The 24506-nt window shown below is 40.5% G+C and overlaps 1 protein-coding gene across 7 annotated transcripts in view; it reads left to right on the forward strand.

Annotated features, from left to right (window-relative positions):
- The window catches only part of Dixdc1 (DIX domain containing 1), a 76704-nt gene that overhangs the window by 43546 nt on the left and 8652 nt on the right, over positions 1-24506 (forward strand). For 5 of the 7 annotated variants that reach the window (XM_010610686.3, XM_010610688.3, XM_010610689.3 and 2 more), the window contains 12 exons: positions 2782-2894; positions 4678-4826; positions 8239-8328; positions 10656-10709; positions 12639-12689; positions 14558-14662; positions 15073-15126; positions 15583-15675; positions 15754-15825; positions 16756-16845; positions 17668-17829; positions 18292-18358. In XM_010610686.3, the coding sequence (XP_010608988.1) occupies positions 2782-2894; positions 4678-4826; positions 8239-8328; positions 10656-10709; positions 12639-12689; positions 14558-14662; positions 15073-15126; positions 15583-15675; positions 15754-15825; positions 16756-16845; positions 17668-17829; positions 18292-18358 (1100 nt within the window). Of the gene's footprint in view, positions 1-6; positions 288-2781; positions 2895-4677; positions 4827-8238; positions 8329-10655; positions 10710-12638; positions 12690-14557; positions 14663-15072; positions 15127-15582; positions 15676-15753; positions 15826-16755; positions 16846-17667; positions 17830-18291; positions 18359-24506 lie in introns of those variants that run through there. The other 2 variants (XM_010610693.2, XM_010610690.3) reach the window with 2 other exon arrangements.

The raw sequence follows: 24506 nt of genomic DNA on the forward strand, positions 1-24506 counted from the left end.
GCCGCAGAGTCTGAGCTGCCGGGACAGGGCGCTTGGCACACGGGAGCATCCCCAGCTTTGGGGCCGAGACGCCTGTGCCTGCCTCTGCCCTTCCTACTTTCTCCGGAGATCCGGGCGAGCCTCTCTGTTGGTGGGCTCATCCGTGGAGTCGTGCTTCGGGTCCCCGCTGGGGGAGACATGCCCGAAATTGGGAGCGATGTGACGCTCAGCCTCCCACTTCACCCAAGGAAGCGGGCTTGCTGAAGCCGGAGCCGAGAGGGGACCATGGGAGGGACGCAAGTCAAATGGTGAGCGGAAGCCACTTTGGCTTTGGAGGTGGGGGCATGGGTGGGACAGGGCCGGGACTGGAGAATCCCTGGACAGGGGATGCGTGGGGGCGCTGCACTGGGAAGCACAGGAGGTCGGCCGGGGATTATCACTGTAAAATACGGTGGGTTTAGGAATGGAGCCAGCTAGAGGAGGAGTAGCTTTTTACCCTGTGTCTCTGCTAGGGAGGGGACATCCCTTACCCGTTTAAATATACTGATTTAAGTGTAATTTGGAAGTATCTTTGCTGAGGGATAGCTTGCCTCATAAATGAAGATGGGAGGGTTACTAGACCTGTGGCAATTAAGAAATGTATCATTCCGAAGTGATTTGCCAGATTTGTAATCGGTTGTTCTTTGCCCTCACAGTGGATTATGATGGCAGATGAGGGATTATTTGCTTATAAAACAGGCCTTTTACACAGAAGGGAGGGACCCAAGTCTTAGAATCAATTAGCATTAAAACACTTTTCTCTGCCCCAAGGCAGAGGATTGACTTTCCTCTTCCAGGAGATACTGAGGGAAGCAGCATGTTGCCTCAGGATTTTTCTCTTTGGGTCCTTCATCTTTTTACTTGGCCATCTAGATTCCTGGTGTTACCTCAGTGGCCTCACCCTGGCAGCTTCAATTCAAGAAAGAGAAATGTTGTTTTCCTTTGGCTGCTCTGCCACTCCCCCAGTGGGGCTGGGTATCCAGACATCCGCCTCCTTCTGCCCTTATATGGGAGACAGCTTTCTTAGGAGGAAAGAGGTGGAGCTGGGCATGCGTCTGTGCTTTTAGGAAAGCAGTTTTCCAGTGTCCTAGGTTCACACTACACCTTCCCCACCTTTGTCTCGCACATACCTTCTGTGGTCCAGCCAAATGCAGGCGATGGAACATGTCATCCATAGCACTTTGTCAGCTGAGAAAGTGATGTCTCTTACTCAAAGAGGAGCAGCAGTTATAGGCTTCTTTCTGCACCTAGATTTCCATTTCTGCAAGATGTAAATGGTGAGGCCTGAGAGGTCATAAATCTGTTCTCCTTATAAATGACAAAGTATTCTTAGACAGTAGCTTTTCCAGCAGCTAATTCATGTTGGCCTGGAAATCAGAATGCCTAAGTGGTAAAAGATGGATAAGAGCGTTCTAGAAACTGCTTACCATTTCTGAATACCACTTCTTATCACCTCTCATCTCTTTGATCTGTTTGAGTTAAGGATCTATAAATATGGTTTAGCAACTTTTTAAAGCTTGAAGTAACACAATGCCTTACTTTTTTCCTGTAGTTCTAAGAAGGAAGAGAACAGAGTATTGATTGAGGTCATTCCAACCAAAGCTCCTCAACTGTGGACATCAAGGAGAATGAGACATTCGTTCTCAGGCTTCTTCACAGGTTTTGAAATCTCTGGGTCTTTCCCGTGTTTGGCTCTTGTTTTTTGCTGGTTTCTAGGAAGATGAAATGTTAACTCCTGATCGATGTTGTGAGGATTAGTCTGGGAGACTTCAGGGGCACATTAAGTGGGTCAGTGAATCCTAGACACTTTGACTGTTGTCTGGGTGATGGATTTGGAAAGAATGCCTAAGAGGGGGGCTGGGTCTGCAGACCCTTCAGACCCTGAGATTCTTTCATTCCTGATATTCTCAAGATGCAACTCAAAAAGAAATGGCTCTTCAGACTCCCTTTATCCTTATCAGAGAAGCATCAGCTCCACGTTCCCACCTTGTCTTATTGATTTGCTGTTGTTCCAGAGATTTAAAGTCACATTTCCCTGAAAATCTGAATAGTTCCTCCCAAGACTAGTAGTTACATCAGAACTTAAGAGTTGTTGATGACAACTTGAACATATTGTGGCAGAAATACAAATAAGTTTCTGATGGGAGTAAATCCAGTAAACCTTTACTATCCCAAGCAGGTCTTTCTTCTTTTTGACATATTACCCTTATCGTGTTCTGGATTAATTGTTGATAGATTACTGCCCCCTTCCTTGCCTGGCACTGTATACACTCTATTTTTACCCCTGATCTGTCCTCACTCTGTCCCCTCTTTGGAATCAGCCTAGAACTGATCTGTGATCACTCTGCTGGTACTCTTGTATTTAGAGATCAGGGTGTTGGAAATAGGATTTTCTTCCAGATCCAAAAGCTTTTAAGACACATACTGGCACCAGTATCTGAACAGGGTACTGTTGATGGTGGTAGTAGAGGTAGTGGAAAGTAAAAAAACAACAAATGAAACTTAAAGTTCTTTAAATACTAGAATACCTATTCTTCTGATAATTCTCTTCTCAATTATGCTTAAAGACAGATTTATTGTGGAAAAGTCTTCCTAGGCCTGTGTTACTCATTCATATGTTGATTTACAACAGAATGTGTTCTTACTGTGGGTTAGGTATTGCGGTATTTGGAGTAAGATGAATAAGAGCATGTCTCTAAGATAAATTATGAAAGTTAGCTTCTAAAATAATGTTTGTATCTCTTCCTTTTTCTTTGATCACAGCCTGACTTCACCCAGTCCAATCCACAGTGCAAAGAGTGAATCCATTATAACCCAGGCGGAAGAAAAGGCAGATTTTGTGATTATTCCCTCAGATGGAATAGAGAACAGAACAGGTAATGTCTTCCTGCCTTCGTTGGGTCAGGGAGTGACCCTTACCAGGAGAATTTGGAGGTCCTGACTATCTGTCCCTAAGCTCCCTGGTCTCACTCCTCTCCATGGTCTGTACTCTAATGCCTTGGAACCAATTAATGTTCTTATCCTCTTATAGAGTGTCCTTTCTGGTGTCTTAGCTGTCAAGAATCATGTAGCAGCATAGACAGCTGGCTGCCTGTGAATTAGAAAATGACTTTGGGATAATTAGAAGCCTTGCTCAAGTAAACAATTTTTTTAAAAAAATTTTATTTAGGTTTTTGGCACTGGAGATTGAACTTAGTTCCTTGTGCTTGTGAAGCAGGCAGTAGAAACCCTGAGCTAAATCCCTGGTCCCATCAAGTAAACAGGTTTTATTATTCTTGTCTTATACAAATAATTTGGATACTTGCCTAACTTAAATTGGGACCAGGAATACATAGTAGAAACCGAGATGTCTCTGAGAACATACAGGAGAGAGCAGGTCCACATTAGGCTTGGCATGAGGGCTATGGAAAGAGTTCGCTTTGTTTAGACTTCTTAATCTGTCTCATTTGTCTCATTTTTTTTTTCTTACATAAACAGAAGCATGGGAGAATCAAAGCATAAGAGTTAGATTGAATTTCATTCACCCGTAAGTGTTGTGATGGAACTGAAGCTATCAGAAGAAAAGCTGAATTCTTTGTACTGTGCTCCTCTTTGGCCCTGGCTTTAGAACCAACAGTCAGTCATGTTATTCACAAACTCCTTGTGCCTTAGGGAGGGAGGGAGGAAAGGGATATTTATTGAGTAACTGCTCTAAGCCAGGTGCTTCTAGTGTCTGCACATAATTTTTTTGTTTGTTTTGTGGTGCTGGGGATTAAAGCCAGGGCCTTGTACAGGCTGGGCAAATACATCCCAGCCCATAAGTTACTTCTTTTAATCTTCAACACAATCTAAAGGAATTATCATATCCTCTTACGAGGACACTTAAAAGAGTTTGTATCCTCCTGTATTCCATAACGCTTTTTTTTTTTTTTTGGTATCCAGGATTACCATAATCCATTTCAAAGATTATCCATACAAGGGCTGCCATGGAAGTAGCTCAAGTGGTGCCTCCCCAATGCCTGCCTCCCAAGTGCAAGGTCCTGAGTTTGATTCCAGTACCAAAAACAAAAACAAAGACTGTCCATATAGTTAGGATAAAGGCAGGCAGGGAAAACAGAGCAAAGAAGCCTTAAAAGTAGGGAAATAAAACCAGAGAGCAGTATTAAACAGTTTTGTATATTTTTACTGGTTTGTTTTCTGTGTGATTCACACAATGTTCTGTGTGAAAGGAATTCAGTTATGACTCAAAGCCATCAAAGGAATATTGAATTATGGTCTCCCTCCTAAACCTCCAGAGGAACCAATAGGAATTTGTTTTTGTTGCATCCAACATTTCTTTTCTTTGTACATGGCAAAATCAGGCTCTCGGAATGGCAGTCTAGAGAATTAATAGTAAAAATGTATGGGTCCCCTATCGAGACTGATGGTGAGGCTTCTGTTTCTTAAGGGTTCAGGAAGACAGGTTTCCCTAGCAGAGTGATTGATGCTTCCTTGAGCCCAGAGTCAGAGTTAACTTCCAGCTCATTATACCTCACAACCCCATCTGGTGGAGAGTCCAGTTGTCTGTGAGGACAGGTTCAGAAAGCAGGTGACCTGAACATGTGAACTACTCTGTGAATGCTTTCTGCCGGAAATCGGTTTTCTTCAACATGAACTATACTCCCACCTTTCATTTTATAGAGGAGATAGACTCTCCATTATCCCAAGACTGGCAGCCAGGGAGCCCTGGAACCTATCTGGAGACCTCATGGGAAGAACAGCTGTTGGAACAACAAGAACATTTAGAAAAAGAAATGGAGGAAGCAAAGAAAATGATATCAGGACTACAGGTAGCTCTTTGCCTTGTAGTTTGTCCTTAGTGTACCAGCTGATTATTATTTTTGTCAATTGAAAAGCTGCTTTTAGTTTTGTATGAGACCAGAGTTGAATGAGGAATTAGTACAGTACACAAAGAGCAAAAACTCCTTACATGTGTGCTTTAAGTGGAGTTTGTGGACTGTTGTTTATAGTATAGCTGTTGGGATTACTGCTAGTTTATAAGCCATTACCTCCCCCTATCAAACCCATAGTCTGTCTTTGCTTCACAGGTAGGTTTCTCTCTTTTCTGCTGTTGCAGACTTGGAAATTGCAGCTTTCAGCGAAGAATAGTACTGTGAATAGTCGGAATTTTCTCCAAGTAATTCTCCAGCTGGAAAGGTGGAAGAGCCAGTAGTGCCGCCAGGTTTCCATTTGAGTCTAGTTAATGATTTAGCTCACACGTAATGTATTTGCAAGTGATTGCGGGGCGTAATGATCAGGTAGAAGAGGTTTTTCTTAAAACAACAAAGCCCTCCACTTTTCCTGTACCTGTGTCAGCTCAGCGATTTGCCCCGAGACTAGTTGACCCACTCGACATAGTTCCCACCCCGAATGACCCCCTCAATCCTATGTCTTTGTGTGATTCTCTCTGTTTGGGGAGTCCTTGTAGTGTGCTGATGACCCTGAAATTGCTTAGGAATATTCCTTCCTGTTTATGCTGGGAACTGCACTGCTTCAGAGTTGTGAAATATTTATGGGCATGTAAACAAAGCCCACTTTATGTGTGTGGTTCTGGCAGCCGGCAGGCGACGGAGGGCTTGCTTCTAGCCAGCCAGCAACAGGGAGGAGACACAAAAGGTTCCTAAACAAGAAAGGAGATTGGTGCATTGGGAAAACAATTTGCATAATTTATGCTGTAGGAACTGCCTAAACATTCCTAAAGTGGTGGTTTTCCCCAACATTTACTCTGATTTTAAAAATAATTGTCTGGCTCGTGAGGTCTTTGAAATCCCCTTTCTGCCTCATTGAAGAATGCCTAAATGGATTCTTTTTTTTTTCTTTTTGCTGTATTTTAATAGGAAAATTCCGTGAAAACTTTGGGATTATACCCAACCAGGTTTTTCACATGAATATTTGCATTATATGAGCATATATATCCATCATTTTGGCTCTTAGTTTGGTTTGTATTTCTTGGTCTGGGAGAAATTTGATGGCAGATGAAACAGAAAAGAAAACAGGCAGAAAGTCAGCACCTTTATATTCCCTGCAGAGAGAGGAGTTTTAATTCACAACCACATGATTACAATGAGAATTCAGCTCTATAGTGGAATACAAAAGAACTCACAGCATCCACAGGCCTCTTAACTCTTTCAGTCTTGAACAAGTTGCATGCTAAGCCACATGCAGGATTTCTGACTTATTAGTATGCCTCATTTAGGGTTTGTTGAACCATTTGCCATTAAAGTCACGATTTCTGTAAACTTGCTCTCCCTTACCTTCCTGCAACTCTGTAGAGTCATATACATGTCTATACCTTTGGCCGTGACTCCGATAATCAGATTATTAAAATTATTATTAGTGTTTAGTAGATGAACTGTTGGCTGGATTTTTCTTTTTTGAGATTTTGGGGATTGAACCTAGGACTTTTTCACTGAACTATGTACTCTTATCCACTTTTAAAATTTTATTTTGAAGGAAATGGGTATGGTGGCACACACCTGTTATCCCAGAACTGGGAAGGCTGAGATGGGAGGATTACTGCAAGTTTGAGGCTAGCTTAGGCTATATAGGGAGTTCAAGGCCAGCCTGGAGTGCACAGTGAGACTATGTCTCAGAAAACACCCTCAAAGGTCCAGGGATTTAGTTCAGTGGCACTGCACCTAGTTTGATCCCTGGTATGAAGACTTAAAAAAAAAAAAAAGTCCTCAAAACTTTTTTATTTTGATGGGTTGGGGATTTAGCTCACTGGTACTGCTGCCTGCCTTGCAAGTGCAAGGTCACAAGTTTGATCCCTGGCACGCACCCCCCGCAATTTTTTTTTTTTTTAATTTTGAGACAGGATCTTGCTAAGTTGCCCAGGCTGGGTGTGAATTTGTGATCCTTCTGGTTCAGCCTCCCAGAATACTGGAATTACAGGCATGCATCATGCCTGGCTTTAAAGCAATCTTTTTTTTAACATTTATGAAGAATTTGTGTCATTTTTATTGAAACAAGATTTAATCTTTGTATCTCTTCCCTTAAACTGAATGGAATTGTGATGTAAAATAGACACATTTTTCAGTCTTTCACCGATCTGATAGGTCTCATGATTACCTACCTGGAAGGACAGATCCAAGTTTTTGGGATTCCAAAGTATACAGTTTTAAGAATAACATTACAAAGTACAAACACTGTATTAGATAGAGGATCTTGGGAGAGGCAGTGTGCACAGTGGGTTCAAGTTAGAGTTTCCTTAGCTTCAAGGTAAATCTGCTTAGCCCCTTCAAGACCTACTAATATTCTGATGAGAACAGAGCCTGGGGGTGAAATGAAAGAGGGCATCTCTCAAAGATGTTTTTCTTCTTGCTTTATTCAGTTTATCATAGGGAGTAAAAATGCAGAATTATTGGGCCAGGGATTTAGCTCAGTGGTTCCACAGCCTTCGTCACAGGTGCAAGGTCTTGAGTTCAATCCCCAGTACCAAAGTAATAATAATGCAGTATTATTAAACAAAAAGCAAATCATCCCAAGTCATTGTTCTTAATATATTTCAAATAATTCACCATAATTAACTTTTCTGAGATTCAGGGTATAAGTCAGTGGTAGAGTGCTTACCTATAATGTTCAAGGCCCTGGGTTCCATGCCTAGCACTGTAAATACAAGAAAAAAACAAAACAAAAAAGCTGTATCATATATAATATACTTTGTTAGGCTAGCTTTTTCTTTCTTTCTTTATTTCTTTTTTTTATGTGTGTGTGAGATAGTCTCGTTATGTAGTTTAAGCTGGTTTTGAATTCATTACGTAGCCCAGGCTGGCATCGAACTCATGGGGGTCTTCCTGCCTCAGCCTCTGGAGTGCTGGTATCAGAGACCTGTGCCACAGTGCCCAATCAAGCCAGGATAGATCTGCACTGCTTTCCAGCGGGTAAAATTTAGTTAGAACATTTCTAGTCTGAAATATGTTCTGTTGCTTCTGAGAAGTAGGTGGTTTTTAGATTTTCTTCTGGGGACCCGGAACTGTGGGGCAGAGGTTTAATGTGTGTGCAGGGGGATGAAAAAGTTCTAAAGCATGGACTGGACAAAAGGAGCTACAGTAGTTCCAACAGAAGCAGTTGCAAGTTACCAAGGAGATTTCTAGAGGAAGCCAGATTGTGTTTAATCTGGGGTGAATTTTACCAAGCCCAACTCTGGACCTAGTCATCTGATACAGAGTGAAGTTCCTTTCTGCTTTTGTGATTATTCAGGCCTTACTGCTCAATGGATCCTTACCTGAAGATGAACAGGAGAGGCCTCTGGCCCTCTGTGAACCTGGAGTCAATCCTGAAGAACAGCTGGTGAGCTCCATCTTTTGTAACCAAACTCTTTATCTACTTTATGTATTCAATTTATTTTTAGCATTTGACTCTACTGACCATAACTTCTTGAAATGCTCTTTTCTTGAATCCAACTCTTTTTAATTTTTTTTTTTTTTGAGACAGGGTTTACATAGTTTAGGCTGGCCTTGAACTTATTATGTAGCCCAAGATGCCCTTGAGCTTGAGGCCTCTGAAGTGCTGAGATTACAAGTGTGCACCACCACACCTATTTTATTCTTTGCTGGGTTTTTTTGTTTGTTTGTTTGGTGCCAGGGATCCAACTTGGGCCCTTGCACTTGTAAGGCATGTGGCAGAACCATTGAGCTAAATCCCTGGCCTCAGTGATTTACTTTTTTCTTTCTTTTTTTTTTTGGTACTGGGGATTGAACTCAGGACCTCTTGCTTGTAAGGGAGGCATGATGTCACTGAGCTAAATTTCTGGCCCTGTTTTTAGTTGTTTTGATTAATGTCTGTGCTCATATTTTGGAGGAGGGTTAGGTTTTCCTTTTTTTCTTTTTTCTTTTTGGTACCAGGGATTGAACTTTGGAGTGTCTGCTTGTGAGGCAGGCAGCAGCACCATTGAGGTAAATCGCTGCACCCACCCACCCCCATACTGGGATGAACTCAGGACCTTGTGCTTGTATATGTGCTCCTGAAGCGAGCACTCAGGACCTTGTGCTTGTGAGGCAGGCGGAGGCACCACTGAGCTAAATTAAATCAGTGTCTTACTACATAGTTCAAGTTGGTCTGAACTCACTATGTTTGACATTGTTTTTTGTTTTGTTTAGTTTTTTGGGTACTGGGGATTGAACTCACAACCTTGCACTTGCGAGGTAGGCATGATGCCACTGGGGTAAATCCCCTGCCCTTTCTTGAACTCATCATGTATCCCAGGCTGGCCTTGAACTCATGGTGATCTGACTCCCTCAGCTTCCTGAATGCTGGGTTTACATGTGTGCCTCTAGCTTTCACTGATATCTATAGCGGCCATAATAGTTTACCTACCAACAGTGTAGGAGAATTATTTTCCCCTGCTCCCTCCTCACCAGCATTTGTTGTTTTTTGTGTTCTTAATGATACCCACTCTGTCTGAGATATGATGGAATTTCAAAGTTGTTTTGATTTGCATTTCCCTAATGACTAAAGATGTTGAACATTTTTTTCATGTACTTGTTGGCCATTTTTACTTTTTCTTTCTAGAAGTGCCTATTCATTTCATTTGCCTGTATTTTAATCAGGTCATCATCTTACATTTTGTATACTTCTTCAATTTGATCAACAGGTGCTTATTGTGTGCTGACTCTGTGGTAGGCACTGTTTCAAGGTACCAGAGATAGAGAGTGACAAAACAGATCTTAGACCCTACCCTCATGGAGTTTATGTCCAGTTCCCTTTTCTGCTAGCATCTTAAGTGACAGTGCTCATCTGTACTCCACTTGGGGCCCTCTGTCTCATCTGTCTCATCTGTCCCCTGGACAGTATTATCTGCTTGCATATCTTTACCACTGCCTTCTTGCTTCCCATATATATATTTCCAGCTTAGCCCTCTCTGTGGAGTTCTAGATTTGTGTATGCCACATGCTAATGATCTCTACTTGTAGGTCCTGTAAGCATTTCAATTTTAATGAGTCCTAACTTTGACAGTTTTTCTCACCTCTACCCAACCACCAAAAATTCATGTAACCAAATGCCCCAAACAGAAATTTAGGTATCATTCTTGAATCCTTTCTGATCCTTTCTTGTACATCTACTTTTCTCCATTCCTACAGCCACTACTTTAATTCAGGCTTTTGTTTGGCATTCTGTGAGCCTTCTTACTGGTTTCTCTGATTCCTTTTTTTGCGGGGGTACTGGGGACCTTGCGTTTGTGAGGCAGGTGGCAGCACCACTGAATCCGGCCCTCCCTGATTCCTTTTCTATCCTTCTTTAATTTCTTTTTTTATAAAACAGCAAGAATAATTTACCTTAAAGGCAAACTCCATTCTGTTACACCTCTGCGTAAGACTTTTCATCAATTCCCCATTGCCTTCCCCAGCCCTATCTTCTTCTCCTTGATATTTCATCTTCCTATTATTGATATTTCATCTTCCTGTTAGCTCACTGGCATATACATCTTCATTCTCAGCTTTAGCTTAGTTCAGTGGACTTTGGATGTATGCCTCCATGCAAGGGCAAGGACTGTTTCCTCTTTGTACCAAACATAGAGAGTTAAAATCTAGTAGGTGCTCAATAAATAATTTGTTGAATAGATGGCCTTGGAATTTCATAGCATAGATGCCTAGCATTTCTTTTTTGTTTATATTCAGATTATAATCCAGAGTCGTCTGGATCAGAGCATGGAGGAAAATCAAGACCTAAAGGTATGTCGGAACATGTACATTTTACTACTTGAAAAAAATACAGGAATGTTATGCACCAAATTCAGAACAATCCTTGGGGGAAAGAAAAGGAATGCAGAATTACAGCATTACCTGAATTTGTCTCATGTCTTTATTGGAAAGAGAGAGAAATGCATCCAAAATATCAAAAGAGTGGGACCTAAAAAATATAAGTAACACCTTTTTAATCTTGGTGGTGGGTAACTAGTGTCTATTATTAGTCATACCTTTCTGTATGTTTAAAATATTTAATTAAAAAAGAAAAACTAGGGTGAGGGATTTAGTTCAGCTGTTCGGTGGCCTGCCTTGCAAGTGCAAGGACCCAAGTTCAATCCCCAGTACCAAAAAAAAAAAAAAAAAAAAAAAAGAACCCAAAAACTGGGGCTGGGGATTTAGCTCAGTGGTGCCACCACCTGCTTCCCAAGCTCAAGGACCAAAGTTTGATCCCTGGTACCAAAAAAAGAAAAATAAAAGCTGAACCTTAGTGTGATGTTTTTTATGAGTATCTCTCAGAATTCTCTTAGGTCAGGGTTTCAAATTTTTATGAGCCATTGATGTATGATTAAAGCCACTAACCTTTTCCCCAGTAATATACACACACACTCAGAGCCTGAATTTTTAACAGAATAACTTTTTTTGTGTGTGTGGCACTGTGAATTAAATCTCAAGCCTTGCATATACAGGCAAGCACTCTACCACTGAGCTATGATGTCAGCCCTAATAGAGTAATTTTTGAGCCCATCCCTAGAGTCCACATTAAAAATCTTGTTTTAAAAGATGGGAGTGGTGTTGCATACCATAATCTCAGCTACCCTGAAGGCTGTGGCAGGTGGATCAAAAGTTTAAGGCCAGCCTGTGCAACTTGACCTTGTGTCAAAGTAAAATAAAAAGTGAATTTGAGGCCAACCTTAGCTACATAGTGAGTTCATGGCCATTATGAGAACTTCTCTCCAAAAAGTAAAAAAACAAGCCAATAAATAAGTAAATAAACAAATATAAAATAAAAAGAATGGGATGTTGCCTTTGTCTAACATGCATCAGGTTCTAGGTTTAATTCCCAGTCTCACACATTTAAAAAAAACCCTTTTTTTTTTTGCTGGGCATGGTGGCACATGCCTGTAATCCCAGCACTCGGGAGGCTGAGGCAGGAGGATCACTGTGAGTTCGAGACCAGCCTGGGCTACATAGTGAGTTCCAGGTCAGTCTCAACTACCTAGTGAGACCCTGTCTCAAAAAACAAAGCAAAACGAAAAACAACAACAACAACAACAAAAACCAAAAAAGTAAAAAACCCCATTTTCTTTATATTAATTACAAATATTTGTATGATGCTTTATGAAGAGAGCAGAATCTGGGTTAAAATCTTTCTAGTGAAAGTCATAGATATAATTCATCTGTTGCGAAGGAAGATTACTCAGTATGTCACTATTAGACCAAATGTGCTTTTGTTTGGTCTACAAAGAACAATAGTCCCTTGGAAAATCCAAAGCCTTCCAGCCCTTTGCCAAACATTAAAACTGAGATAATGATTTGTTGCCATTGGGTCAGGCATACGTAGATACATATTTCAGTGAAAAGGCTTTAGATGATCATGATTAGGTTTTCCTCTTGGTGAAGACTGCTAACTATGGAAAGCCTGTGGGAATGTGCGGCGCATCTTCTTCCTTGGTGAGGCTCTTCTCTACCTGATAGCTGAGCAGGGTGCTCAAAGAAGAACAGAATAGGGCTTGTTCTCGTTTTTGTGGGTCGTGCGTTTCTACTTTACTAGACCACATCTGCTTTCCGCCTCGGGAGAGGGTTTGTCTTTCATGGAATGGTCAACTGGGTTTTGTCTTCGTGCTGACAGAATGAGGTAATGCTTCTGAAGCAACCCAGATGCCACCATCTGATCTAACTATATTTGGTTTGCAGAAAGAACTGCTGAAATGTAAACAAGAAGTCAGAAATTTACAGGGGATAAAGGTAAAAAGGAAGATATTTCATTCTTTAAAGTCTCTGTGATTAGTCTGCTGGTGAGTAGTGAGAGTTGGGTTCTAGGAGGATTATTGGGATTTGCTGGGGGCCATTATTATGCTCTGTGCTACTGATCAAGAAAGGGCTGGTGGGCAAGAAGTGAGTCATGTGCAGAATGTCTGTTTTGCTGAGGCTTATGGTATGTCTGTAGTCATGACTCATGGTGCTGCCACTTCTCTTCATGGAGGTGTGACCTCTATATTCTCTCTCTCTTTCTGATCTTTTTAAATTGTAGTTTATTTAGTTTTGGGATAGTTAATAATGATCCACATTTTTACCCACCTGTAAAAAATACTGTAAATATAGCTTGATACTTCTCTTTTTTCTCTTAGCAATATATCTTAGACATCATTCACTTTCATAAAGGCCTCCCTAGATCTTTATATAGCTGCATAATATTCCATACGTATGTATAATAGTGTATTTAATCAGCCTCCTGTTGATAGTATTTTAGGTTCTTTCCAATCTTCTGCTAGTACAGTGATCTAGCTAAGCACCTTGATTATATGTTGCTTCTCCCAAGTAGGATTATGTCTCCTCAATAAATACCTAGAAATAGGAAAGCCATTGCTGTTCTCCTCTTCCCTGAAGATCCATTCATAACAAGCCTAGAGTATAAGTCAGCAATATTTTTCCAAAGTATATTCTATCATAAAAAGGTTGCCTTGAAAACTTTAGAATTATTAGCCACAGAAAAAGCTTTTGTCCCATGTAACTCATTAACATCTCATGGAGTACAAGTTTGAAATAATCCTCTAAAATACTGGTGTCAGGGACATCTTAGACTTCCTTTGTTATGTACTATCTTGGCAGACAGTATAACTAAGAATGGGCTCCCACACTCCCCATTGCTTGCACTATTTCTTTGCAATCAGTGAAGAAAGAAAATTCAGGATAAATGCACTGTAGCCCCAGCCCATAGGTTCTATTTGAAGTCACTATTGTTAGAGAAATAATGTTATAGCTGACCTCCCGTATGTACAGCCTTCCTACCTTTTCTTAGGCATAGTGGGAAACAAGAGGGTCCAAGCTGAGGAAGAGATAGCTTAAAGCTGGTAAGATCCTAGGAAACTGAGAAGAGGTACCATCGGTCCAAAATGCTTCTGAGCAGAAGGAGTATAATCTCAGTCTTGGTCCAACTGTCAGATTTTTTGTAAGGTAGGTGTGGTGCCACTGAGCTAAATCCCTGGCCCTCGCAGCCCTGGTCCAGATGAGGCATTGGAAGCCAATGGCGGCAGGGCAGCAGCATGGCTCTGTAAGCCAGTGTGAGAGTGATTCCAGAGATTCCTCATGAGCAGCACAGGGAGCAGGGATAGGGTCATGCCTCTAGGAAATGGGGACTGGGCACAGAGGTAGAAGGACAAAGAGTTAAACTAGATTAAGGATTTATATGCCCAGATGTAGATGAGAAAGCCAGAGTAGGAGGAAGAAGAGTGTGTCGTCAAAGGTCAGTGTCACAAAAGTAGGAAGTGGTATACTTAAAATTAGAATCTAGGTCTATCTGATCCCAGAGGCCTCTCATGCTTTGTCTAAGCACATTGCTGTCAGGAATGAAGTACAGGGTAGGGATGAATAGTAGGTGGAGGGAAAATCGGGTTTTCCTCAGCTTGATAGGACAATAGGATTTTCCTTTAGTTCCTGTTGTCTTGCGGGAGGACAGAGAAAACCCCTGCTCAGCTCCTGGTGTCAAGATCCTTATACTCCTTTTGTTTCCCAGTTTGCCAGAACAAATGCTACAAACGCGGTAAAGGGTTTAGTAACTTTTAGTAATAACTGGCTGATTTGAGACTGCAATAATTATATGCTTCTTCTCCCAGGATGCCTTGCAGCAGAGATTGACTCAGCAGGACACATCTGTTCTTCAGCTCAAACAAGAACTACTGAGGGCAACTATGGACAAAGATGAGCTGCATAACCAGAATGTGAGTTAAATGTGTGGACTTTAACCTCAAAGAACCCCACTCGCCAAATAGGATGATAAATAAATTCTATTAGATCTGCTGTCCTTATCTCTTTTATCTTGCTTGTGGGATTCCTGCCCTCCGTGTCTGCAATTATTTATATGCTCTATCAGATTCAGTTCCATTTCTAGGTGAAAGCCCATAATTTGCTGGAAAGGAAGGTCCTTAACTCCTTCTACTGTGAGGACACTGAGGCTTAATAATTGTTCTACAGTCCAGTGAGCTTACCAGAGAGATGGATTGCTGCTGTGTGTTTCTATCATAACAGTGCTGTCCCTTTTGTATCCAGTTAAATTACCCACATAACTCCAGTGGTCATGAGGGTTGATGTCCAACACCTCCACGCCAGTGAATCCTTTTTACCTTTGCAGGTGGATCTGCAGAGGAAGCTAGATGAAAGGAACCGGATCTTGGGAGAATATAAAGTAAGAATAAGTACTGATTTAGAAATTACTTCCACGTGACCTTTTATGAACAGCCCAATTGTCACTGTTGCTCCTCTCTTTTTCATCCTTGTTTTTTGGAAAGAAATCTTTTTCTTTTATGTCCCTTGATTCATCATCTCTGAACAATAGATGGCACAGCTGGGAAAAGCAGGGACAGACTAAGGAGTCTGGAAACATCAGTACTAGGTTCAACTAACTAGCATAGATGGCACATAGTAGTCCTCTACAAATAGTAGTTCTTTTCCTCTTTACCCTTCCAAGAATCCTTTGTACCATGTGAGACTATTATGGTTTGTCAGGTCTTCCTGGTATGGTTTTAGGAAGGCCCAACCCTCTGAGGCTCTACTTTACTTGAGTAGAAATTACATTGTAAATGGCAAACTGTTCAGCATCCCTGGTTTTGCTACACATCTGAAAGTTCTGTCTCTGTTGCAGAAGGAGCTGGGGCAGAAGGATCGCCTCCTTCAGCAGCACCAGGCCAAGTTGGAAGAATCACTCCGGAAACTCCCAGATGCCAGTTACCAGAAGGTTGCACCATGCTTAGCCACTGACTTGTGCACCTTTGACCTGAAGAAACTTCCTTCTGATTTAATCTGTGTTTTGTAGGTGGATCTAGAATGGGAGCTAGAACACAAAGATGTCCTTTTGGCTCATTGTATGAAAAGAGAGGCAGATGAGGTAACCTAGAATTTGGGTTCTCTCTTCCACATGATGAGACAAAGAGATAGATTCTGTTTCTCATCCAGAGCTGAACCAAGGCCATAGGCTATGGGAAGCTGTATGTTGAGGAGTACAGGTTCCAGGATAAGAAAATCTGATTTCAAGTTCTAGCTTTACTTTGTCCACGTTGTGTAAACTGAAGATGGCAGTAACGCCAACATAATCCACATAAATAACAACATAGTTTTAGTAGAACACCTGGCAGAGTCAGACACAAAAAAATTAACCATTGTTCATTATGAAGCAAAGCCAGAGGGTGCTAGAGCAGCATTCTGACATCCCCCAGTGGCAGTGACAGGGCTAATCTGGGGGCCCCCAGGCTGAGGTTTTCATTTCATTTCATTCATTCTTTTTTTTTTTTTTTTTTTGGTGCTATTGATTAAATTTGGGATCTTGCACTTGCGAGGCAGCTGGTGGCACCACTGAGCTAAATCCCTGGTCCCATTTCATTCATTCTTCATGCACAATGCATGCTAAGCATCAAGTGCAGCACTGGTATAGCAGTGAACAAAGGGGAACATGTCTGCACCTGTGAAGCTTAAATATATAGCCTGAGCTAAATAGCAAGACCTGGTCTCAAAAAAAAAACAATAGTGGGGGCTGCAGATTTAGCTCAGTGGTTCCACAGCCTGCTTTGCAAGCACAAGGTTCTGAGTTCGATCCGCAATACCCAAAAAAACCCAAAAAATGAGTAGTAGCAGTAGTAGTAGCAGCAATAATAACAATGATGATGATGATGATGATGATGATGATGATGATGATGATGATGATGATGATATAGATATACTATGTCAGGAATTGGTGGAGAGTGTAAAGTAGAAAAATAGTACAGGAAAACTTGGTTCAGAATTTTCCCTTTAACAAGCACATTTCTTCTTGCTACTATAGTTGACCAACTACAACAGTTACAACTCTCAAAGCAATGGCTTTTTCATTCCAACGGCAGGAAAAGGAGCTGCTTCCATCACTCACAGAGGGGTAGGTCCCTAGGATTAGAATGCAGGTCTGCCACTTCTAGCTGAAACCAGAACAGTGCCCTGCCTATCAGCAGTAGACCAGCTTTTTTACATTCCTAGCCCATAATATCCTTCCTCCCTCCCTCACTTCCCCTTCCTTCCTTTCTTTAATCTATCCATATTAGAAATTGAACCCAGGGTCTCTATGGGCTAGGAAAATACTGTATCACTGAGCCCTTTTTAAAATTTTATTTCAAGATTGGGTCTTTCTAAGATGCCAAGTTACCTGACCTTGAACTCAAGATCCTCCTGCCTCAGCCTCCAAAGTAGATGGGATTATAAACATGCATCATTATGTCATGCCCAGCCCCTTAATCTTGCATATGTGAGATGTATGAAGATATGAGGCAAGCTGGGCATGGTGGTGCACACCTGTAAACCCAGTACTTGGGAGGCTGAGGAAAAAGGATCGCTGTGAGTTCAAGGCCAGCCTGGGCCAACCTGAACTGCAAAGTGAGACCCTGTCTCCAAAAAAAAAAAAGATGTGAGGGCAGTAGCCATTTAAAATTAAGAATTATTGGACTAAGCATAGGCCTGTTTCTGAGGAGAAAAATTTTCTCTCACAAAAATAGAAGATGTAAGGCTGGGGATTTGGCTCAGTGGTACAGTACCTGGGTCACCAGTGTAAGGTCCTGCGTTCAATCCCTGGTGCCATTAAAAAAAAAAAAAAAAGAGTAGAAGATGTATCCTAGAAACCTCTCTGCTTTATCTGTGTAAGCCCATTGTGGGGACTTGGCTAACATAGCACTGTGCCATGCCACCAGCACCTTATTTTTGTCCACAGACCAGCGATCTGCAGCTTGTCCGAGATGCCCTGCGAAGCCTTCGCAACAGTTTCAGTGGCCACGACCCTCAGCACCACACCATCGACAGCTTGGAGCAGGGCATCTCCAGCCTCATGGAGCGTCTGTACCTCATGGAGACACAGAAGAAACAGGAAAGAAAGGTCGTTTTCTCACTGTGTTCTCTTGCTCAGCCATGCCTGGTTTTATGAATTTTAATGTAGATGAAGACAGAACTAAAATATATGTAAGATTTTGCTGAAGTTCAGTTGGTTTTCCTCTCAGTGGCTCTGACCTCATAGTATGACAATCCTAGGAAGGAATTCATGGTAACTCTTGCTCTCAGCAGCTGTGTAGCTGCTGAGGGTCTCTGTTTACTACACATTCTTCTCCCCTTTCCCTCAAATGAGCTTGATGTTGAGTGAGAAAGTATATGGAATATGCACTGAAAACTAGAAAGCCCTTTATAAATGTATGTGACTATTGTTAGGATAAATATGTTAAATTTTATGAATTATGGAAGAAGAGTTGGTAGAAATTATACAGTTCAGGTTCCCTTTTATGATTTAAATGTCTTACTTAAGTTCTTTCATCATAACTCTTGTGATTTTTGTGTGGCTCCCCAGGTTCGGAGCAAGTCATCCAGAACTCAGGCAGGTAGTGAATACCGGGAGTCTTGGCCACCTCATTCAAGTAAGTAATGATTATTTCAAGGACTTCTAGCACATTAGACCAGGAATTTAGTGTTTGTCAGGCTACCAATATCTAGGGGATAGCATTTTTCTTGTAGTATTCCCTTGTGTAATGTGTTTCCCCCTTAACAATACTGGAGCTGTGTTAGTTCTGTGACTTGAGGACACATGCCATCAGCCCAAGCATTATTTAGCCATATGCCGGGTGACCCCAATCCAGGGGTTAAATATCTGCAAAATAAAGTTAGAATATTTATGCTGAACAAAGTGAAATATAAAACAAAAACACACATATAGGTGGGTATGATGGTGTATGTCTGTAATCCCAGCTATTCAAGAGGTAGGAGGATTGCAAATTTGGGGCCATCCTGAGCAATTTAGATCCTGTCTAAAAATTTAAAAAAATTAAAAAGGACTGGGGACATTGGTCACCTTTAGTAAATCACCCATAGGTTCAGTTCCTAGTATGTAACACACACAGACACACACATCCACCCACCCACCATCCTATAGTCTCAGATAGCACACCATACCCAAAAAATCCACTTTTTCCTAGAGGCAAGAAGTTTAATTTCTTTAAGTATTTTTCCTCCAAATGTTGAGTGTTAGGTCAGTGTAAGCCCTACAAAATGTTTGCACCATCTAGTGGCCATGGTGAGGCAGTATGTTTTAACCTGTTTCACATCTATTCAGTTTTTTCTCCCCTGTCCATTTTAACTCACTGCAAATCTACCCTGTCTGCCAATGTCTATTGTAGTTTACATCTTACCTTTTGGTTTAATAATGTACACATTTTCTTACTTTTTGCCCAGGCCCAACCTAAAACTATCTAAATAATTTATAAAAATCAAATGTAGGACTGGGGATTTAGCCCAGCAGCACCTCGCCTGCCTCACAAGCTCAAGGTCCCGAGTTTGATCCCTGGTACCAAGAAAAGAAAAAGAAAAAAACCCCAAATATAAAAAGCTGACTAGAACCAGTCTGCAGGGTAATGTATACAATTTTAAAAACCATATTAAAACACAAAACCTGGCCAGACCTGGTGACACATGCTATAATCCCAGCCCTCTAGAAGGCTGAGGCAGGCAGATCATAAGTTTGAGCCCAGCATAGACAATTTAAGAGAGATGATGTCTCAAAATAAAAATTAAAAAAAACTTTTTAGCATTTAATGGGCCTCCCTCAGTGTGGCTTCATACCACAAGGGTACAGCCTCCCCCCCACCAACCTTAATCTCAGCTCTTCTGCTGAATAATTTGGCCTTCATGGTGATGGGCTACTTTGAGGGCTTTGCCTTCCCCTGAACTTTGTTACACTACATCAATGATGGGGGCTGCTCCAGTCTTGTTTCTGGCAGCATTTATTAGCATCTGCTCATGCACCAGTGTCCACATTTATCAAGGCTGACAGCTAGGCAGAAGCTCTGGTTCTTCTGTAATTGAAGGCTCCGAGCAGCCTTCCACAATAAGCTGGGTGCCACAAGTTGAAGTCAATTCTATGGTGAGGTATCTCACCAGCATTACCCCGGCCTCCGAGGTGCTTCTCACGTATATCCATGCAGCCATGGCTCTCATAACCCTGAAGTTTCCAGGTCTTCCTCAGTCTGGATGGCAGGCATGTTGGCGGCTGAGATGAAAGAGGTCAAAATAAAATTTAAAAGATTGAAGATGGAGCTCAGGGCAAGACCTGCATTCAGTCCCCAGCACCACAAAACAATAGCAGCCACTGTCAAGAGCAAAAGTAGGGCAAGGGATTTAGCTCAGTGGTGTGACCACCTTCCTTGCAAGCGCAAGGTCCCTCAATCTCTGGTACAAAAAAAAAAAAAAAAAAGAGCCAAAGTAAACAACAGAACAAAACCCAGATGTGATAAGGATATTGAAACCATCAATATTTCAGGATTGTAAATACTGAAACTATGATGATGCCATGATTGGTGGTGCACACCTATAATCCTACCTCTTGGGAGGCTGGTGCAGGAGAATCACCTGAGTTTGAGGCCAGCTTGGGCTACATAGTCAGACTCAACTCAACCAAAAATAGATAAATAAAATATCTATGGTTACAATGTTAAATGCTATAGCGAAAATGTTGACATGAGTTTTGTACAGATGTGAGGTTTTCAGCCATTATAAGAAGTTAAATAGAAAAGCTAGAGCTGGGTATTTAGCTCAGTGGTTCTACTGCCTGCCTCGCAAAGGCAAGGTCCCAAGTTTAATCCTTAGGACCAAAAAAAAAAAGGAAAAGCTAGAAATAATAATAAAGTTGAAGATTGCCTTCAGCAAACTCCTGAGTAAACTTAACACAGCTAAGGAAAGAATCATCAAACTTGAAGGAGGATAGTAGAAATTACCCAAACTTGAACACAAAGAAAAAAGAGTATGGGACAAGAAACAGAGTCAACATCTACGGGAGGGCCAGAGATGTTACTGGGGGGTGGGGTGGAGTTTGGGTCCAGTGTAAGTGAGGCCCTAGGGTCAAGCCCCAGCACTGGAAGGAGAAAAGAAACTTTGAGGGCAGAAATAGCAGATAGATTAAAATGTGTAAAATTGGAATCCATGAAGAAAAAAAGTAACAACAGGGTAGGAGAAATATTTGAAGACCTAACGGTCAACATTTTTCAAAAAATAGCAAAAGACGTCAAACTATAGAATTAAGCAGCTTGGAGAACCTTAAGAAGGATGAATAATAGCAATATCCACACTGCTGAAAACCAAATAGAACCCTGAAGACAACTAGAGAGGAAAAGCCATTATATGTTTTTAGATTTAAATTATACTTCCGAATAAGGAGTATTTCCATGTATGAAGAGAGATAGCTAGGTATGGTGGTACATGCCTGTAATCCCAGAAGGAGGATGCCAAACTTGAGCTGAGCCTGGCATCTTAACAACTTAGTAAGAACTTATCTCAAAATAAAAAATAAAATGGGCTGGGATGTAACTCTTTGTGAAGGCCCTGGATTCAATCCTCAGTACTGTATCTGGAAGGAAGGGAGAAAGGGAGGGAGGGAAGGAAAGGAAAAATTATGTAATGATAAAAATGGTCATTTTCACCAGGAAGATAATAACAACCCTAAATATGAGTGTCTATAATCAGTTTCAAAATGTGGCAAGGAAAAATGAAAAGAAATAGATAAATCCACAGATACACTCGAAGACTCAGTATTCTTTTTTAACAGTAATCAATAGAACATTAATAAGGATTTAGAAAACCTACACAATGCTATCAAATCAACTTTGTGATTATATTTATTTTTGTAATTTTATTTGTGACTATATTTAGAAAACACTCCATCTAATGATGATAGAAAAAGATTTAAAAAAAATTTTTTTTGGTACCAGGGATTGAACTCGGGTCCTTGGGCTTTCAAGGCAGGCAGCGGAACCACTGAGCTAAATCCCCAACTCTATGAAAAGATTCTTTTCAAGTGTGTTTGCAAAATTCACCAAGATAGTCCATAGTCTAGCCATAGAACAAAACTCAACAAACTTAAAAGAATTAAAATCATACTGAGTGTGTTTTCTGACCATTAAGAATTAAGAATTTGAGATCAATAACAAAAACATCTGGAAAATCTCCAAATATTTGGAAATTGAAGAACACATTTCTTAATGCAATATCCTGTAGGTCAGAGGAATACATAAGAAAATTGAAAAATATTTTAAATTGAATAAAAGGTGAATACATGCTGTGTCAAAATTTATGGGATGCAGCAAAAGCAGTGCTTAGAAGGAAAGTCATAACATGAAATGCATACTTGAGATGGGTAAAAGTCCTCAATCAGTGATCCGAGTGATACAGAAGCATGAAAAATAAAAGAGCACACTAAACCTAAATCAAGTAAAAGCAAGGAAAGATGTAAGAATAGTGTAAATGACGTTGAAAAGAGAAAATCAGGAAAAAGTCAAACTAGAAAATTATTTTTTTTTAAAAAAAGCTAAATAAAATTATTACGTGTAGTAGGATACGGTGGCACACACCTATACTTCAAGCACTCAGGAGGCTGAGGCAGTAGGATCACAGTGAGTTTGAGGTCAGGCTGGGATACATAGTGGTTTCAGAGCCACCCCAAACCACATAGACTGTCTCAAAAAAAAATTGATAAACTTGTTTGTTAGATAGAAAAGAAAAGCCACAAGTTACCAATATTAAAAATGAAAGGAGAGATTTCACAATAGATCTTGTAGACTTAAAAAGCATTAATAAAAGAATATTTTAAACATTATATCCATAAATTTGACAACTTTGATGAAATGAATAAATTTCTTGAAAGATAAAAACCTTGAAAACTTATTCAAGAGGAGATAAACTTAAGAGTTTTATAGTTATGAAGGAAATTGAGTTTTTAGTGTAAAATTTTCCATCAGGATTTTAGGATTTTGTAGTTTAAAACTCTCCTTCAGGACAAGATCAGAACACTTGAAAAATAATACCATTTCTACACAAATTCTCCCATAAAAACAGAAGAGATGATGGATCACTTCCCAGCACATTTTATTTTACCCTGATACCAAAATCAGTGACTCTAGTGATCATAGATACAAACAAAACAAAACAAAACAACCCAACAACAACAAACAGATTGGAAAAGAAGGCACAGAATTACCTGTGATGAGAGATGAAATTATTGTCTACGTAGAAAATCCCAATAAACCTACAGTAAACTACTATAGCTAAGAAGGGAGTTTAGTAAGTTTGCAGAACATAAGATCAACATATAAGGAGTTAATTGTAATTCTATATACGAATATCCCAGCACTAGGGAGGCTGAGGCAGGAGGATTTCTATGAGTTCGAGACCAGCCTGGGCTACATAGTGAGTTCCACGTCAGTCTCAACTACATAGTGAGACCATGTCTCAAAAAACAAAACAAAACAAAAAAGTTCTATATATGAGCAATAAATATTTGGAAATAGAAAAATTATAAAGAAACCAGACTTTTTTTAGATATAAGTAAAGTGATTCTAAAATTTATACAGAGCAGTAAAGGGATTAAAATGAACCCCCCACAGCACACAAATGTTGAAAAAGAGGACCACACCATCTTTCTTTCTTTCTTTCTTTCTTTCTTTCTTTCTTTCTTTCTTTCTTTCTTTCTTTCTTTCTTTCTTTCTTTCTTATTTCATCTCTTTCTTTCTTTTTTGTACTGGGGATTAAACTGGGGGCCTTGTGCTTGCGAGGCAGGTGGCAGAACCACTGAGCTAAATCCCCAGCTTCATCTTATTTTAAAACTTACTAAAGTTTAAAAGTTAATCAAGACAATGTAGTTTTGGCAAAAGGATGGACATATAAATGAGTGAAATACAATTGAATTAAAAATAGAATCAGCCAGGTAAGGTGTCATACACCTAATCTCAGCACTTAGGAGGATGAGGCAGGAAGATCACTGCAAGTTCTGGGACAGCTTAGGCTATAGTGAGAGTTCAAGCCCAACCTGAACAAAGCAAGACCCTGTCTATTCACACATTTGAGATAGGCTCTTCAAAAGTGGTATTAAAATAATTAGAGACCCATCTAAATAAAAAAGTGAGTCCTGACTTGTATATCAGACTATATACAAAATTAACTCTAAATAGATCGTAAATCTAAAGTCTAAAGTGAAATGTTCTTTTCAGTAGTCATCTTAAACTACTTGTACTAGTGTTAATGATGACCTGTTTACCAAGCCGTCTTTCCCCAGTAGGCTTCTGTTTAGAGTTTCACATTGTGACTGTTCTTTCTTTGAAATTCTCAACTGTGCACATAACTTGTATTAGTTTATGCTGCCATAATGAAACATAATAGACTGGGTGGCTTAAACAACAGAAAAAAAATTATTTTCTCCCAGTACTGGAGGCTGGAAGTACAAGATTAGTGTGCCAGTATAGTCAAGTTCTGGTGAGAGACCTTTTCTAGGTTCACAGAAGTCTATCTTCTCTCTCAGTCCTGTGAGGTAGAGAGAGAATTCTGGTTCTCTAGAGTCTCTCTCTTTTTTTCCAGTACTGGGGATTGTAGCCAGGACCTCATATCACATTAAGCTACATTCCCAGCCTTTAAAAATTATTATCATTATCATTGTTTCTTACCCCCCCCCTTCCCACTGGGGATCTAATTCAGGACCTTTGCTTGTGAGGCAGGTGTGGTGCCACTGAGCTAAATCCTTGGCCCCAC

Source organism: Fukomys damarensis, unplaced genomic scaffold, assembly GCF_012274545.1.
Source record: "Fukomys damarensis isolate Sample0158 unplaced genomic scaffold, DMR_v1.0_HiC HiC_scaffold_16, whole genome shotgun sequence".
Classification (NCBI taxonomy): Eukaryota; Metazoa; Chordata; class Mammalia; order Rodentia; family Bathyergidae; genus Fukomys; species Fukomys damarensis.